Raw genomic sequence first — 15,910 nt, 5'->3', positions numbered from 1 at the left:
CGCACGGGCACACGGCGGCCAGAGCGCCGAGGCGGTACCTTCAGCCTGCAATGAGAGGAGCCCGGGAGAGCCCCCGGGAGCCAGCGAAGAGCTTGGCTGCTGCGTCCAGGGCTGCTGCTGCCGCTGCGGCTGCTTGAAACTCCTCAAAGTTGAGAGCCGGCGAGAGGCTGCCGCCAGCCGGGAGCCGGAGGGAAAGGAAGTCGGAAGGTGCAAGAGTGACGGACACGGACAGACGGACGCGCAGACCTTCGGAAGGCACCGCGTAGGCAGCCTCCCCGGAGCCCGCGAGGCTCCCCAGCTCCGTGAGTTGTTTTATGGATGGGTGGTTGCTAAGTATTTCCGTTTAATTGTTTGTAGGCTACGTTTGCGTATAGTTGTGTTTGTTGGAGGGAGTTAAAAAACAACAACAACGCAGGATACACCTTAGGAAAAAATTGAGTTTCTGATGGTGGGTGAGACGGCAGTATGGAGAGAATGTGACTAAATTTTTACAAGCAGGACTAACCCAGGAAAGATGAAAGAATACATTTAACAGTGAAGAGGCAACACAGAGCTCCCTATTGTGAAATAAAATCCATTTCAAAAGTTATTGGAAAGAAAGTAAGGTATGGCTCTTATGGGTTAACTAGTGGTAGTCAGTTTCTGCTTTTTACCCCCTCTGAAATATTAATTGTTTGCCAGGTTCACTGGTGGGAGTCTGAGCCGGTGGAAAAGACACCGGGAAGAGACTCAGAGGCGACCATAATGTCGTTACGTGTACACACTCTGCCCACCCTGCTTGGAGCCGTCAGACCGGGCTGCAGGGAGCTGCTGTGTTTGCTGATGATCACAGTGACTGTGGGCCCTGGCGCCTCTGGAGTGTGCCCCACCGCTTGCATCTGTGCCACTGACATCGTCAGCTGCACCAACAAAAACCTGTCCAAGGTGCCTGGGAACCTTTTCAGACTGATTAAGAGACTGGACCTGAGTTATAACAGAATTGGGCTTCTGGATTCTGAGTGGATTCCAGTATCATTTGCAAAGCTGAACACCCTAATTCTTCGTCATAACAACATCACCAGCATTTCCACGGGCAGTTTTTCCACAACTCCAAATTTGAAGTGTCTTGACTTATCGTCCAATAAGCTGAAGACAGTGAAAAATGCTGTATTTCAAGAGTTGAAGGTTCTGGAAGTGCTTCTGCTTTACAACAATCACATATCCTATCTCGATCCTTCAGCATTTGGAGGGCTGTCCCAGTTGCAGAAACTCTACTTAAGTGGAAATTTTCTCACACAGTTTCCAATGGATTTGTATGTTGGAAGGTTCAAGCTGCCAGAACTGATGTTTTTAGATGTTTCTTATAACCGAATTCCTTCCATGCCAATGCACCATATAAATTTAGTGCCAGGAAAACAACTGAGAGGTATCTACCTTCATGGAAACCCATTTGTCTGTGACTGTTCCCTGTATTCCTTGCTGGTCTTTTGGTATCGTAGGCACTTTAGCTCAGTGATGGATTTTAAGAACGATTACACCTGTCGCCTGTGGTCTGACTCCAGGCACTCGCGTCAGGTACTTCTGCTCCAGGATAGCTTTATGAATTGCTCTGACAGCATCATCAATGGTTCCTTTCGTGCGCTTGGCTTTATTCATGAGGCTCAGGTCGGGGAAAGACTGATTGTCCACTGTGACAGCAAGACGGGTAATGCAAATACCGATTTCATCTGGATGGGTCCAGATAACAGACTGCTAGAGCCAGATAAAGAGATGGAAAACTTTCACGTGTTTCACAATGGAAGTCTGGTTATAGAAAGCCCTCGTTTTGAGGATGCTGGAGTGTATTCTTGTATCGCAATGAATAAGCAACGCCTGTTAAATGAAACTGTGGACGTCACAATAAATGTGAGCAATTTCACTGTAAGCAGATCCCATGCTCATGAGGCATTTAACACAGCTTTTACCACTCTTGCTGCTTGCGTGGCCAGTATCGTTTTGGTACTTTTGTACCTCTATCTGACTCCATGTCCCTGCAAGTGTAAAACCAAGAGACAGAAAAATATGCTACACCAAAGCAATGCCCATTCATCGATTCTCAGTCCTGGCCCTGCTGGTGATGCCTCCGCTGATGAACGGAAGGCGGGTGCAGGTAAAAGAGTGGTGTTTTTGGAACCCCTGAAGGATACTGCAGCAGGTCAGAACGGGAAAGTCAGGCTCTTTCCCAGCGAGGCAGTGATAGCTGAGGGCATCCTAAAGTCCACGAGGGGGAAATCTGACTCAGATTCAGTCAATTCAGTGTTTTCTGACACACCTTTTGTGGCGTCCACTTAATTTGTGCCTATATTTGTATGATGTCATAATTTAATCTCTTCATATTTAACTTTGTGTGTGGTCTGCAAAATAAACAACAGGACAGAAATTGTGTTGTTTTGTTCTTTGAAATACAACCAAATGGTCTCTTAAAATGATTGGTAGGAAATGAGGTAAAGCACTTTAGTTCCTCAGTCTGCCAGAGAAAGATGGGGTTGTTTTCCAAAGTTTAAGTTCTAGATAACAATATCTTAGTCTTTAGCACTATTGATAATTTCAGAGCAGGCCCAGATGTGATATGACTCCCATTGTCCCTTTATTTAGGATATTGAAAGAAAAAATAAACTTTATGTATTAGTGTCCTTTAAAAATAGACTTTGCTAACTTACTAGTACCAAAGTTGAGTTATTTTAAAGAAAAACACTAGTGTTCAATTTCATTTTTAAAAGATGTAGAAAGAAGCATCAAGCATCAATTATAAAGCCTAAAGCAAAGTTAGATTTGGGGATTATTCAGCCAAAATTACCATTTCAGACCACAATGAATAGACTACACTGATAAAATGTACTGGATAATGCCATATCCTATATGATGTTATAGAAATAGTGCAAGGAAAGTACATTTGTTCGCCTGTCTTTTCATTTTGTACATTCTTTCCATTCTGTATCCTTGTACAAAAGATCTCATTGAAAATTTAAAGTCATCATAATTTGTTGCCATAAATATGTAAGTGTCAATACCAAAATGTCTGAGTGACTTCTTAAATCCCTGTTCTAGCAAACTAATATTGGTTCATGTGGCTTGTGTATATGTAAATCTTAAATTATGTGAACTATTAAATAGACACTACTGTACTGTGCTTTGGACATTTGAATTAATGTAAATATATGTAATGTGTGACTTGATGTTTTGTTTTATTTGGCTATTTAAAAACAAATCTAAAGTGTTTTATGTTATCAGATTATGCTATTTTGTATAAAGCACCACCGATAGCAAATCTCTCCAAAATTCTAATAGTAAAGTTGATTTTTTTAAAGGGGGAGGGGAAGGCTTGAATGTGTTCTAGATCAGTTTACACCTTGTGTATGACGTTGTACTCTGATATCATTACGCACTTTAACCAGATCCAGAAAACACTTAAACTCTTAATTTGCAACAAGTGAGAGCCCAGGGGACCTCCTTATTATCCTGTCTCTGCTTTGAGGCAATCAAGTGCCCTCTCTGAACCGAGGTTCCCTCAGCTGTGAAACAAAGGTTTCAGACCAGATGGTGTTTAAGGTTTCTCCCCATACACCCCATCACTCCCCATACTGGAATGAATGATCTCTTGGTGGTCTTAGCATCATCACAGGCCTATACTTGCTTTCTGAAACTATCACATACTGAAGGAATGCAGAATGGGATTAAGATGACTAGCACAGCAGTGTATAGCTTAAAGGAATGTTCCACATCATCACTCCAGCTCCTTCTCTTTTCTCGGGGACAAATGAGGCCCAGAGAGAATACTTTGTAAGGTCAAACAGTGGCAGGGATAGAAGGAGAGCTAGAGTTTAGCATTCTCCCTGTGAAGATCAGAGGTCCAAAGAAACTTTCGACTCCTTTTCAAGGGATGGACATAAAAAGTGATCAAAACATGGCAAAGGAGAATCAAAGATTGATTCTCCTGGGGCTAAGAAAGAAGATAATTTTTAAAGGATGGGAGTGGGCGCAGTGAAAAATATTGCAGATAAGTAGATAAGGATGGAAGATCAACCACTGACTTTGGCAGTAATGGTTTTCTGTGAACAAATCAGTAATAATAATAGTAATAACGATAATAATAGATGCATGGTGAGGGTTCCCTAAGTGCCATGTGGGGCTTTCAGTGGCAGACTAGGGAGTGGAAAGTTAAGGAACAAGTAGCCAGGAGGTGTCCTTTTAGGGAACAGTATGTAGACCTGCTGCTCGGTAGCATTGAAAAGTCCTTATTAGATGGTGTTAAAAATTACTGGCCTTGCCCCTTAAACACCAGCCTCACCCTGTAGACAATATCCTTCAGAGTCAAAGATGTTACAAGCAAGCATTTTATTCTGCTTACTGCCATTAAAATAATTAGGAAGAATTCTGTGACTTGTGTGACCTTGGAAATCATCACCTCTTCTTGCTGTATAGAAACATAGACTCAAGAGATGCTGTGATTTGTTTAGGATCATACAGCTAGTCTGGACACAAGGAAAACCTCTTGATCCATGAAAGCTCTCCAGCAATGGAAAGGGCTGCCACAAGGGGCCATGAATAGTCCAGGAATGTTTTATAGAGCTGGGACCATCCTCTGACAAGGAAGTTGGAGAGAGGATCCCTGAATTAAATCTTTTTCGGAAGGGATCTCTAAGGTTCTTCCATTCTTCAAATCCTTGATCCAATGAAAGTAAGTGTTGCATTTGGCAGGGAAATATGGACAGTGCTAGGAGTAGGGAATGGCTTTCTGGCAAAAGGATAGGATGAGCTGAGATAGAAACTAAGTTACTTATAACCAAAACAAACAAACAAACAAAAAATGAAAGAAAATCCCAAATACTGAAAAGCAAAGCTGTGTTTTGAGCAAAAGTAGGAAGGAATATTGATTAAAAAAAGTATGAAACTGAATGTTATGATGTAGAATTTTAAGTTCTTGGATGTATCAATTTTTTGATAGGAGCCTGATCACACACATTTTAAATATAGGAACAAAAGTAATTTATCCTTTTACAATTTATCTCACTGAGACCTTTTATATAATTTTCTTTCCAAGTAATTATCTAGATTTATGTAACTGAGTTTTTTTTTTTAAGCCACTTAGTATTTTTTATTATATAGTTGTGAGAGGTGGAAACTCACTGGGTAAATCAATCAAAGTTCATAGAAGTGAAATTTTCCAAGGCTTAGGGTATTTTTTATTATAATAAAGACATTGGGTCCACTATTCCCTATACACATATGATAATATATTCTATAGTTGTGAGTTAAAATTTTAAAGACACTTTCAAGATCTAGAATCTGAAAGAAGCACCTAAAAGATTTTCTTATTTATAATTAATTTCTGCATTAGTCCTCACTGTTCAGTCTAGAGACATTAAAATATATTCATTTTTTAGCTTTAATTGCTTGAATTATTTGCACAGAAAAATGTTTTTTATATTTTTAAATAAACATTTTCCTAACATTAATCAAAAGGGACGTAGATGAAACTTACGGGGATGGAAACATAAGAAGAACGGGAAGACACATTACCAGTTCAAATTCTGAAAAGATATTTGATTTGGGATCATCCTACGAAGCACTATTTAAACAGGATACAGCCAAAGCATCCTACAGCATCATCGCTTTTCCTTTGCCATAACTGCTGCTAGCTTGGTGTCGCCTTCCAGTGGCATCTAGTTTACCAAATGATCTAGCGGTAAGTTCAAAACTGGGTTTCTCAGTAGACTCTCAGGGGAAAGTTAAAGAAGCAGCAGTTTCCAGCAGCTACCCCCTGCACACTTCTCAACCAGAGATTCGGATTCAAGATGTTTGGGATAAGGTCTGCCCAACTGCTTTTTTTTTTTTTTTTTTTTTCTAATTTACTGTGCCATTCTGATTCTACCTATTCTGATTCTACCTATTGTGATGAAACATCCTGAAATGGCACCATAGCAAATTGTGTATTTGAGGCTTTGTCAAAATACATTCCTCTTACTTACTAATGCATTTATTAATAAAAAGAAGAATCTTAGCCCTCTAAAAATATTCTCACATACTAGAAAAACAGAAGAGTTTGATTCATGGACACTAAATGAAACATAAACTGGTTGTAATTTATGACTTATATTTTTCTAAACTGGGGAACATGGAATAATTACTTTGAGATGACTATATCCCTGATTCTTTTCATCTGTTAAAACTGTTTCTAGTTTGAAGCAGCTACAACAGATTGGGTTCCTAACAATGAGCTTTGGAGCTTTCAAACTTGATTAGATTATAGTAACATGAGGACATAGTCCATGGATGTTTGAGTGCAGATTTCATCTACAGAGAAGCAAACTCTTTGCTTCTCCAAAGTATTAGAAGAATAGTTTTTAAAGAAAGCACAAGATTCTTTTCATGATTCTCTTATTCCTCCCTGCCCAAGAGCCAGCCCCCTGATTCATGACTATAATATGAAAGTTAGTGTGGAAAATGATGATTAATTTGCCCTTGCAAGTATTATTGGATGGTAATATATAAAAAGTAGAACTAAAAAGTATTATAATAACCTCTTGAATAATTTAGAGGACTGCTTAAGCGGCCATTGTTGCTTGTGGATAGATGCCAGGGAAAGAAGCTCTTTTACAATAAGGACCAGAGTATAGAAAAATAGGCATTTTGTCAATTGTAAAATGTGCATATGACATTTATACTGGTTTTAATTTATTAAGCACCTACTAAATACCAGGGACACTGTGTGAGATAGTTTTTATTTATTATCATTCCTTGTTATAGTAGCCTTAAAAGATGGGAAATATTACTATGTTACAAATGGCAGAAAACAACTCAGAAAGGATAAATCGTTTTCCCAGGTGACCGAGTTTATAAGCTGTTTTTATCATGATAATTATTTAAAAAATATCTCTCCATAGTACTCACATAGACGTTTAACCAATAGAATGACTTTGTAAAGCATGGGTGGGAAGCAAGTTCTCTATAAATGTAAGAGTTGAATGAACTAATGCTCACAGCAAGTCTGGGGAGAACAGAAATGGAAGGTCAGGGGATTATAAATCATAATAAAGGTGAACATGTTTTTTTCCCCTATAAAATACAATGTGTTACTAGTAGCAAAATTTGAAATCTACCTAAGAAGATACGAGCTTGGTAAACTATTGGCTCCAGCCTATTGGCTCTTTGTAGTCCAGTTGCACTTCACACATGAAATTGCCTAATATGCAAAACAAATATCTGCTTTATCATTATAAACAATATGTCAAAATATTGAAATGAATAAGTGTTTAATTTCAGTATTTTTAAATTCAAAAATGACCCGAATTTATGGGTAAACGTTCTATTTGAGGGAATATCAGAGAATTTGTTTTCAATTTCTAGGAAAGTGGCAGAGACAAGTCAGACCCCATGGGAGATTTTTCCAACTAATTTAAAAAATAGATTTCTCAAGATAATTTTAAACTTATTTCACAAGGTAGCCTCACTAGCTTACTTGATTAAACTTCCCTATGAGATCAGCAGAGTGTCAAATATATTTGTAGAAAATTTTTGTTGTGTCCACATGATCTTAGGGTCATGGAGTCAAGAATCTAGGATCAAGGGTGATCACTTTGGTGATGAATGGCTAGTAGTAACCCAGAGAAGATTATTGGGCATTGCTAGACACTGCCATAAATGATGTATAATAACCACTTTCTCCTCTTAAAGGAGATTACAGTACAACTGAGAGTAAACAAATAAACCTATTAAGAAATCAGAGTTAATCTATTTGTAACTATAATGGCCAGTAGGAGGTGAGAAGGGAATATGCTCAGAGATCTGGTTTTAACCAACTGGGCTAATGTGGTACAGGTTTACATACTACATAACCATCCCACAAATGCCGCAAATATTACCTTAGCTAGGATCTTGACTTGCAGCTATCTGATGTTTTAGGGTTATACATTATCATTCTTAATCAAATCCAGAGGAGACAGGGACCTTAAAATTTTGCACTGGTCCTCTATATAAACGCACAGCCCTCACCTCCATACAGTTAGGCTGAAGCCTTTTAAATGTGTGTGTCCTAGCCATGCCATACAAAATATGAATAAAACCGATGATAACATTTCTTATGTGTAAGCTCCATGCTAATGGCTTTTTATATTTTATCCCACATCTGTGAGGAGGGTATTGTTTTTATGTCCATTTTACTAATGGAGACACTGAGGCTTAGTAATATTACGTGATTTGCCCAAAGAGCATGTAGTAAAGGAGTCAGGATTTAAACCCAGTTGTCTGGATTCAGAACCCAGTCTTTTAATGTCTATCATCTAATAAATTAAACTGCAATTCTTCTCAGCTCCACAAGAGGGCCTCGCTCATCATGTCCACTTTGCCCTCCTGCCTCCTTTTGTGTGGCTTGAGGCTACCTTTCCTTCAGTGGGCTGTTTCCAGGATTCTACTCTGCCTTTCCGTGCTGCAGCTCCCTTAGTCCTAGCAGCTCACTGCTTTGGTCCTTAAGAAATGCTGGCTTATATTCTTCTGCCTCTCTTTACATTCCCCTCTTCCTGACCCAGATCCTCAACTTCTAGAGGATAAGTCTTCTATCTCTTTATCCAGTACCTAGCACATGGGATGTGTTTCCATGTCTTAGCTTTTTAATTCTATTCATTCGTTCATTCATTCATGCATTCCATAAATAATATTGAATACCTAATATGTGCCAGTCCCTGTGCTTGACGTAGAGATCGATGATGATCAAGCTGCTCCCAGGTTTCAAAGAGAGGCAGAAATATAGTTTTATCATGAGGCCAGTGCCCTGATATAGAAATGCCCAAATACAGGGAGGTCTGGGAAAGATTCCTGGAACAAATAATGCCCAAGTGGAGGCTTCAAGGAAGACTGTGTTTAGAGAATCTGCACAGCTGAAAATGCAGGAGATGGAAGGCAAGACTGTGAATTCCCAGGACCATGGGAATTCAACTAAAGTGACTGTCAGGAGACCCAGAGTGCCAGCATCCCAGTAACTGTCTTATAATGAGTCCCTTCAATAGTTTGATTACTAGACTCTTTGGATGGGGTCCAATGTGAAGCTTCCTTATTTCACATTCCTCTGTCTACACTGAAAATGTACCTGCCATGTATTCCTGTTTCATAGCTCTTCAAGGAGGAAACATACTAAATTGGCTCATGTAAATGCTTACAGCATATTTTCCTAAGCTAAAAAGGGTTAGAAATATTAGCTTCTCTTGTGTAACATTGTGGGCTTAATACTGTAATGATGAAATAATCCTACTTAATTTAGTTATCACTCTATAGACCAAGAAATGTCTTAGAGCTAATGTTTACCCAGGCCTCACTGTAATTAAATTTACATTGCTAGCTCAGATATTGATCTGACTAAGCTAGTTTTATAAGAGTGAATGATTTGGGTGGAAAGAGGCAGAAAGATGTGATTTTCAAGGGGGAAAAACATCAGACTGTCCTGAAGAATTAAATCACAATAGTTCAGGCTGCTTTTTGAGCATTTGTGTGCATTTTTGCCCGACTCTACCTGGTTAAATACTTCTCCAAAGCATTTTTGTTTGCACAAATCTTTCTCAAAGTCTAGACTTGTAGAGCTATTGCATTTTTCTAAAATCTATTTTTTTAACTGTATTCCTTTTTCCAAAGAAAGTGTCTTGCCTGAGGTGAAAACACAATGCAAGGTCTGTGATGTGAAAGCTTAAAGAAGTTGTATTTTTTTATTTGTTCTCAGTTTTTTAATATTCATACTTAATTACAACCTTAGGGAAGCATTCAGCTCTCAATCTGACCTACTTCAAATCAGCGGAGAAAATAGCAAATATCTCCCTTAAGCAACCATTTATAATAACTTTGACTTTTTCCCAAAACCCAGAGGAAATATAGTGCTTGTTCCTGGGCCAAGTTTGTCAGTAACTATTTGTGTTAATAAATCTTACTCATATAAGGATTCAATTGAAAAAGCATATAATTGACTATTGTATATAATTTGTAATAAGGACCTTAATTAGGTCCTTATTACATAGTGATTTGAATGACAAATATATTATTGCATTTTTTCTTGTTTAATTGGTCAATATTAAGCATCTTAGGAATTTGGCAAGGTGGTTGAAAATGAAATTATATACAGCCCCATACAAGGACTGAGGTTTTCCTAAAGAACTGGAGCAGGTACTGCTCTGTAGGTATTTTCTACATATAGTGGCAAGGTGACTGGCTAATTCCCCTGCTAGTTGTCACTCAGGGTATTCAGCTTTAAGTACCACACACTGGGGGAGATGGGAGTGTCATCTACCAGTATTAAGCATATCTCATACTTTCCTTGAATGTAGGGGCAGTTGCCAGAATTTCTGCCAGGCAATGAAGCCTCTTCCCACATTATCTAAAGATTTAGAGGAGATGGAGGCAGAGACATTTATGGGAAGTTTTTCCTGGCTGCATCTTCATCTCCTCTACTTATCTCTGGAAAAATGCTTGGAAAACATGTTTATTATTTGCTACCAAACCACCTTAAAGATACTCAGCTGCAGATACTTGCCCTTCAGCCTCACCACACATACTGTCTTTTAAAAGCATAGTGAGTCCTTTACGTGCCAGGTACTGAGCGTTTTACTATCTATGGGCATTTCCATACGAAGTGTTCGTATATGATGTAGAAATACCTTCTAGGTTCTTCGCATGACCTTTCTCGTTTCAGTAAAATGGCAATTCCATTCTTCCGGTTGCTCAGCCCCAAAACCTCGGTGTCATCTATGCCTGATCTGCAGGAACATTCTCTTGGCTCTGCCTTCAGAATATACCTGGAGTCTGAGCTCTTCTCATCATCTCCACTTGATCCCACATCCTAGTCACCAGCTTCCTCCCTGGATGATTGCAGCACCTGACTGGCCTCCCTGCATCCACCCGTCCCCTCCTGGGGTCTGTTCTTAAAGCTCAGGATCCCTCTGAGCAGAAGGCAGCTCATGTCCTTTCTCTGACTACTCACTGGAGGCACATGTGGAGATTTCAAAAACATCCCCAGGCCTGGGCTTCACCTCAGGATATTCTGATTCACTTGCTTTAAAAGCTCCCCAGGGGGCCGGGCGCGGTGGCTCAAGCCTGTAATCCCAGCACTTTGGGAGGCCGAGACGGGCGGATCACGAGGTCAGGAAATCGAGACCATCCTGGCTAACCCGGCGAAACCCCGTCTCTACTAAAAAAAAGGCAAAAAACTAGCCAGGCGAGGTGGCGGGCGCCTGTAGTCCCAGCTACTCGGGAGGCTGAGGCAGGAGAATGGCGTGTACCCGGGAGGCGGAGCTTGCAGTGAGCTGAGATCCGGCCACTGCACTCCAGCCTGGGCGACAGAGCGAGACTCCGTCTCAAAAAAAAAAAAAAAAAAATGCTCCACAGGGGATTCTAAAGTGCAGCGGTGGTTGAGCCCTTCCAAAGGTCTGCCTGTATCCACCTCCAGCCAGTTCTCCAGCTGCAGTTCCCTCCGCTCTGTCCCACCCTCACTGTGCTCTCTTCTGCCAATCTCTGTATGCACCAAGCTGGCTGCCCCTTAGGCTTCTGCCCCTCCTCTAAAACACTCCTATTCTGACCTGACTGGCTCGGCCTCCTTCAGGTCTGTGCTCAGCCTGGCCTCTGACCAGGTTAATTAAAGTCGATTCCCAAGCCCACCCCACCCCACCCCATTCCATCTCCATCACATTCATCTCCATGTGACATCCTACATCTTTTATTACTATGTAAGTTCTACGAGGACAGGCATTTTTTATCTGTTTTGTTTGGTGGTGTATTCCCAGTGCTCAGAACAGAACCTGGCCCAGCAATGATAAATATTTGTCAGAAGAATGAAAGCCCAGGAAGGAGCTGTAAGAGCTCACATCGTAATAAACTCTAAGGTGTGGAAAGGCCACAATAGCCATGTACTGTTTACAATATTGTTGATTTCCATGTGGCACATTTTCTGCTTTGCTCCATCGCTTGTGACATTCTTTACCTCCCCAAAAGAGCACACAAAGAGTTTTGCCATATTCAGTGATGAATAAGCTGTCTAAATACATCTAAGTACCCATTTAGCACGTATTTCCCAGTCGTTTGAGGCATCCCATTTGGTATTTATGAGAGGATGTCATGCTGAGTACAGAGAAGCAGGAAGCCTGATGCCTGTCTCCTCTCAGCATCTGCTAACAGAGTAATGCCAATTAGCACGTGTCAAGGGCCTAAAAGAAATCAGACTGGGCTTAAAAAGTATCAGGCAGTAGGCCTGACACAAATTTAATAAGCTGTCTCTTACATTTGAAGCAGGTTTTTGTGTTTTTTTTTTTTTTTTTTTTGAATCCAGTTCTGTCAAGAGGAATTTTGACTGCTTTAGTGAGTAAATGGCAGAGATGCAGTGTTTACCCAGCCAGAGATGACCTCTGTGGAGGTTGTGTAGTCTGACAGGCCAATTAACTGTTCTCCTGTTGATACTCAGAAACTTTCAGCAACTTCCATGGCAACGTTTTTTTTTTTTTTTTTTTTTAAATTCCTGGTACGAGGGGAAACCTCCATCACTAGAGAGAAAACCAAGCAAAAAAGAAACCTGAGTGGAGTGGGGTATGCAGTATGGGGACTGGCCACTCAGCATATCCAGCTACTGCAAAGGGGAGCATGGGGAGAATAAGTGTGTGATGGTGGATATGAAATGTTTTGTGAACTGTGAAATGCAAGGTGAAGACAACTATGAAAGATGACACTGGGCCAGTTTCAGTGGCTCAGAAGTGGCTCACCACAGCTGAGTGGCCCTCTTACTTCCATCAGTGTTTCCAGAGCAACTACTTCTCCTCTGCCCCACCTCAACTCCTCTTTGTTTTCCATTCAGAGTCCATGTAATATTAAATCCAAAAGAGCAGCGGGCAGCATACCATTTCCAGTAGGTTAATCCTCTTGGCATGTTATGCTCTAAAGTGTTAAAGCAGTTTTTTCAGCTCTATGCCGTTGTTATCTCATCAACCTAATTTCTGGCTATTAACAATAAAACCAATGAAGAAGAAGAGACCATGAAAAATGAGTAGCGTTATAACATTTATTGAGTACTTACCATGTGCCAGTCATTGTTTTAGGTGCATTCTCTGAGCTAACCCATGTAATCCTCCTAACAACCTCTGTGTTAGGATGACTGTGAAATCCACCTGACCTATGAGCAAACTGCAGCACCCAGAGATTTAGAAACTTGCCCAAGATCACACAGCTGGTAAATGGCACAGCCAGAATTCATACACATTGTTTCATTTCATCTAGACGACAACACCATGAAGTAAGTACTGTTGCCCATTTTACATATGAGAAAATTGAAAGAAATGAATTACTCACCCAAGGCCACGTGACTAGTACGTAGGAAGTTAAGATTAGAAACTGATTTATCTGGCTTCAAAACACTTGGCTGTCTTTCTTGGTTAAGATCCACTGTTTTTGATTTATTATTAACATTCTAATTTTGGAATAACCAGAACTTTTGTGGGAAGAAGGCATTCGGATATCATTGGGTGTTAGGTAAAGATCCTATAATTTTTGGCTTCATTTAAAAAAAAATAACCAGTACATGAAAATCTGAGCAGCAACATGTTAGAGCTGCCAAAAGTGACTGCTGTCGGCCCTGGTGACTGTATTCTGTGTTTGGCACAGTGCTAAATTCTTTGCTTACATAATTGTGAAGAGGTAAGCTATCCCTGTGAAGTAGACATTATTAGACCCATTTTCAGACGGGAAAATTGCCAGAAGTTATATAACATAGCTAGTGGGTAGCCAGGATGGGATCTGACCCCACATCTCTCGATCCCAAAGCCTGTGATCATTGCATGGCCACACAGTCCTCTCTTTACCAGTGATCAGTGCAAAGGCCACATGCTGATGGCCAGAAAACCTAACCACTCCATTAAAAAAAATTGCAATGGAAGAATTAAGAATGCTTGTCATTGTGTTGGGGAACGTTTGAATATGAGCTCAAGAGCCAAATCCTTACCTGAGCTTGTCTGAATCAGTTTATCACACACAGCAGACTGGTTCTGTGGTCCCCACCAGCCATCTCAGGAAAGGATGCTGCTATTGGCCATGAGAAAGACCCTTTAAGATTGAAAATACTCATTGCAAATCTAACATTTCTGTTGGAAAAACAATTCCAAGAGCATATCCTACATGTACCACCTTGATACCTGTGCCAAAAAGTAGACAGTGAAGCCATTTGGTGCACGAGCTCTATTTTACACTCACAGACGTGTTAAGATTATTTTATTCATTTTTTTAAATGTTCACATTCATTCACTTTCTGGCAAGTTCCAGAATGCATACTGACAGCTGGATAAAATTAACTAATGTATACAGTAAAAATATTTCTAAAAATAGGAGCAGCTTTATCATTTTGACAGCAGCCACAAAATTTATGTTCCTTTGCATTATTCATGTTTATAGTCTTATGATTGTTTTTATTCCCGTGGAAAAATGTCCACTGAATTTGGCACCAAGTATTGTTTGTTCTATTTAATTTTATCTCTTCTCCTTCCGTATCTGTCCTTCCTTTCTTCCTTCCTTCCTTCCTTCCTTCCTTCCTTCCTTCCTTCCTTCCTTCCTTCCTTCCTTCCTTCCCTCCTTCCTCCGTCCCTCCCTCCCTCTCTTCCTCCCTTCTTTTCTCCTTTTCCTTCCTTCCTTCCTTCCCTCCTTCCTCCGTCCCTCCCTCCCTCACTTCCTCCCTTCTTTTCTCCTTTCTTCCTTCCCTCCTTCCTTCCTTCCTCCGTCCCTCCCTCCCTCTCTTCCTCCCTTCTTTTCTCCTTCCTCCCTTCCTTTCTCCTTTCTCCCTTCCTTTCTCTCTCTCTCTCTCTCCCTCTCTGTTTCTTTCTCTCTCTCTGTCTTTTTCCTCTCTGTCTTTTCTTTCTTTTTTTATTAAAATACTAGTTTCAAAATAATTTAGTTCTATTCTAAAAAAGTCTAGTCCTCCTCTCCCAGGCTAGTATATTTTTCAGAATCTCACAATTTGGAGTCTGCTAATATATGCCATTTGCAGTCTAAAAACACATTATGTTTTATCATTCAGCTCAATTTCTAACATTAGGTTTAAATCATTGCTATTACCAGTATTTCTTAAATGGTATGTAACCAGGAGAGATTACCCTCCTGTGTTAATCCTAAAGCTGTTGCCATTTCAGTAAATGCCAGGTTAATGGAGGGAGGGGGATAACCATATGCAATCCACCATGACTCCATTTCACTTACTCTTAAATGTTACTTTAAGATGTCATAAAATATCCCATAATATTATCAAAACTGACATTCTGAATCATGATAACTAATATGTTTCTGAGAAATACGTAACTTTAAGTTTGCAAAATAGGTATCTCATTAATGTCCAGATTTTTTTTTAATGATAAGACAAATTTGTTGACAAAATGGGGCAACATAAAGCTCTACAACCATTGCAGGTCAAAGAATTTAATTCAGGTGTTTCTATTATCAATCTATTTTTTAAAAGCCTTTAAAAATAATAACAGAAGGCTGGGTGCGGTGGCTCATGCCTGAAATCCTAGCAGTTTGGGAGGCCAAGGCGAGTGAATTGCTTGAGGTCAGGAGTTCGAGTCCAGCCTAGCCAACATGGTGAAACCCTGTCTCTACTAAAAATACAAAAATTAGCTGGGCATAGTGGCTCATGTCAGTAATCCCAGCTACTCAGGAGGCTGAGGCAGGAAAATCGCCTGAATCTGGGAGACCGAGGTTGCAGTGAGCCGAGATTGCGCCATTGCACCCCAGCCTGGGGGACAAGAGTGAAACTTCATCTGAAAACAAAAATAATAGTTATAATAATAATGAAACTACATTAATTCACCCTTTCCTAGTCTTCAAGCAGATTAACAGGTCAAAAATCAATGGTTTCACTCTTAGCTAGTTAAAGATGGCTCCTATCATTAAG

The 15,910-nt window shown here is 40.2% G+C and overlaps 2 protein-coding genes across 5 annotated transcripts in view; one reads left to right on the top strand and one right to left on the bottom strand.

Moving 5' to 3' along the window:
* Positions 1-161, bottom strand: part of PCED1B (PC-esterase domain containing 1B) — a 177,720-nt gene extending 177,559 nt beyond the window's left edge. For both annotated transcript variants that reach the window (XM_011967064.1, XM_011967067.1), the window contains exon 1: positions 39-161. The gene's annotated coding sequence lies outside the window, so the exon portion shown is untranslated. The remainder of the gene's footprint in view (positions 1-38) is intronic.
* On the top strand, positions 1-3,286 carry AMIGO2 (adhesion molecule with Ig-like domain 2). 3 transcript variants are annotated; one of them, XM_011967072.1, is made up of 3 exons: positions 1-302; positions 499-600; positions 682-3,286. In XM_011967072.1, the coding sequence occupies exon 3, from the start codon at positions 745-747 to the stop codon at positions 2,308-2,310; it is 1,566 nt and encodes a 521-aa protein (XP_011822462.1). In that variant the 5' UTR covers positions 1-302; positions 499-600; positions 682-744; the 3' UTR covers positions 2,311-3,286. The 3 variants fall into 3 exon arrangements, with proteins under 3 accessions (XP_011822462.1, XP_011822459.1, XP_011822461.1); XM_011967071.1 differs by having other exon boundaries at positions 7-302; positions 499-605; XM_011967069.1 differs by lacking the exon at positions 499-600.
* Positions 3,287-15,910: the final 12,624 nt, after the last annotated feature.

Source organism: Mandrillus leucophaeus, unplaced genomic scaffold (assembly GCF_000951045.1).
Source record: "Mandrillus leucophaeus isolate KB7577 unplaced genomic scaffold, Mleu.le_1.0 Scaffold785, whole genome shotgun sequence".
Taxonomy (NCBI): Eukaryota; Metazoa; Chordata; class Mammalia; order Primates; family Cercopithecidae; genus Mandrillus; species Mandrillus leucophaeus.
The sequence above is the reverse complement of the archived record's forward strand: the minus strand, read 5'-3'. Positions and strand labels throughout refer to the sequence as shown.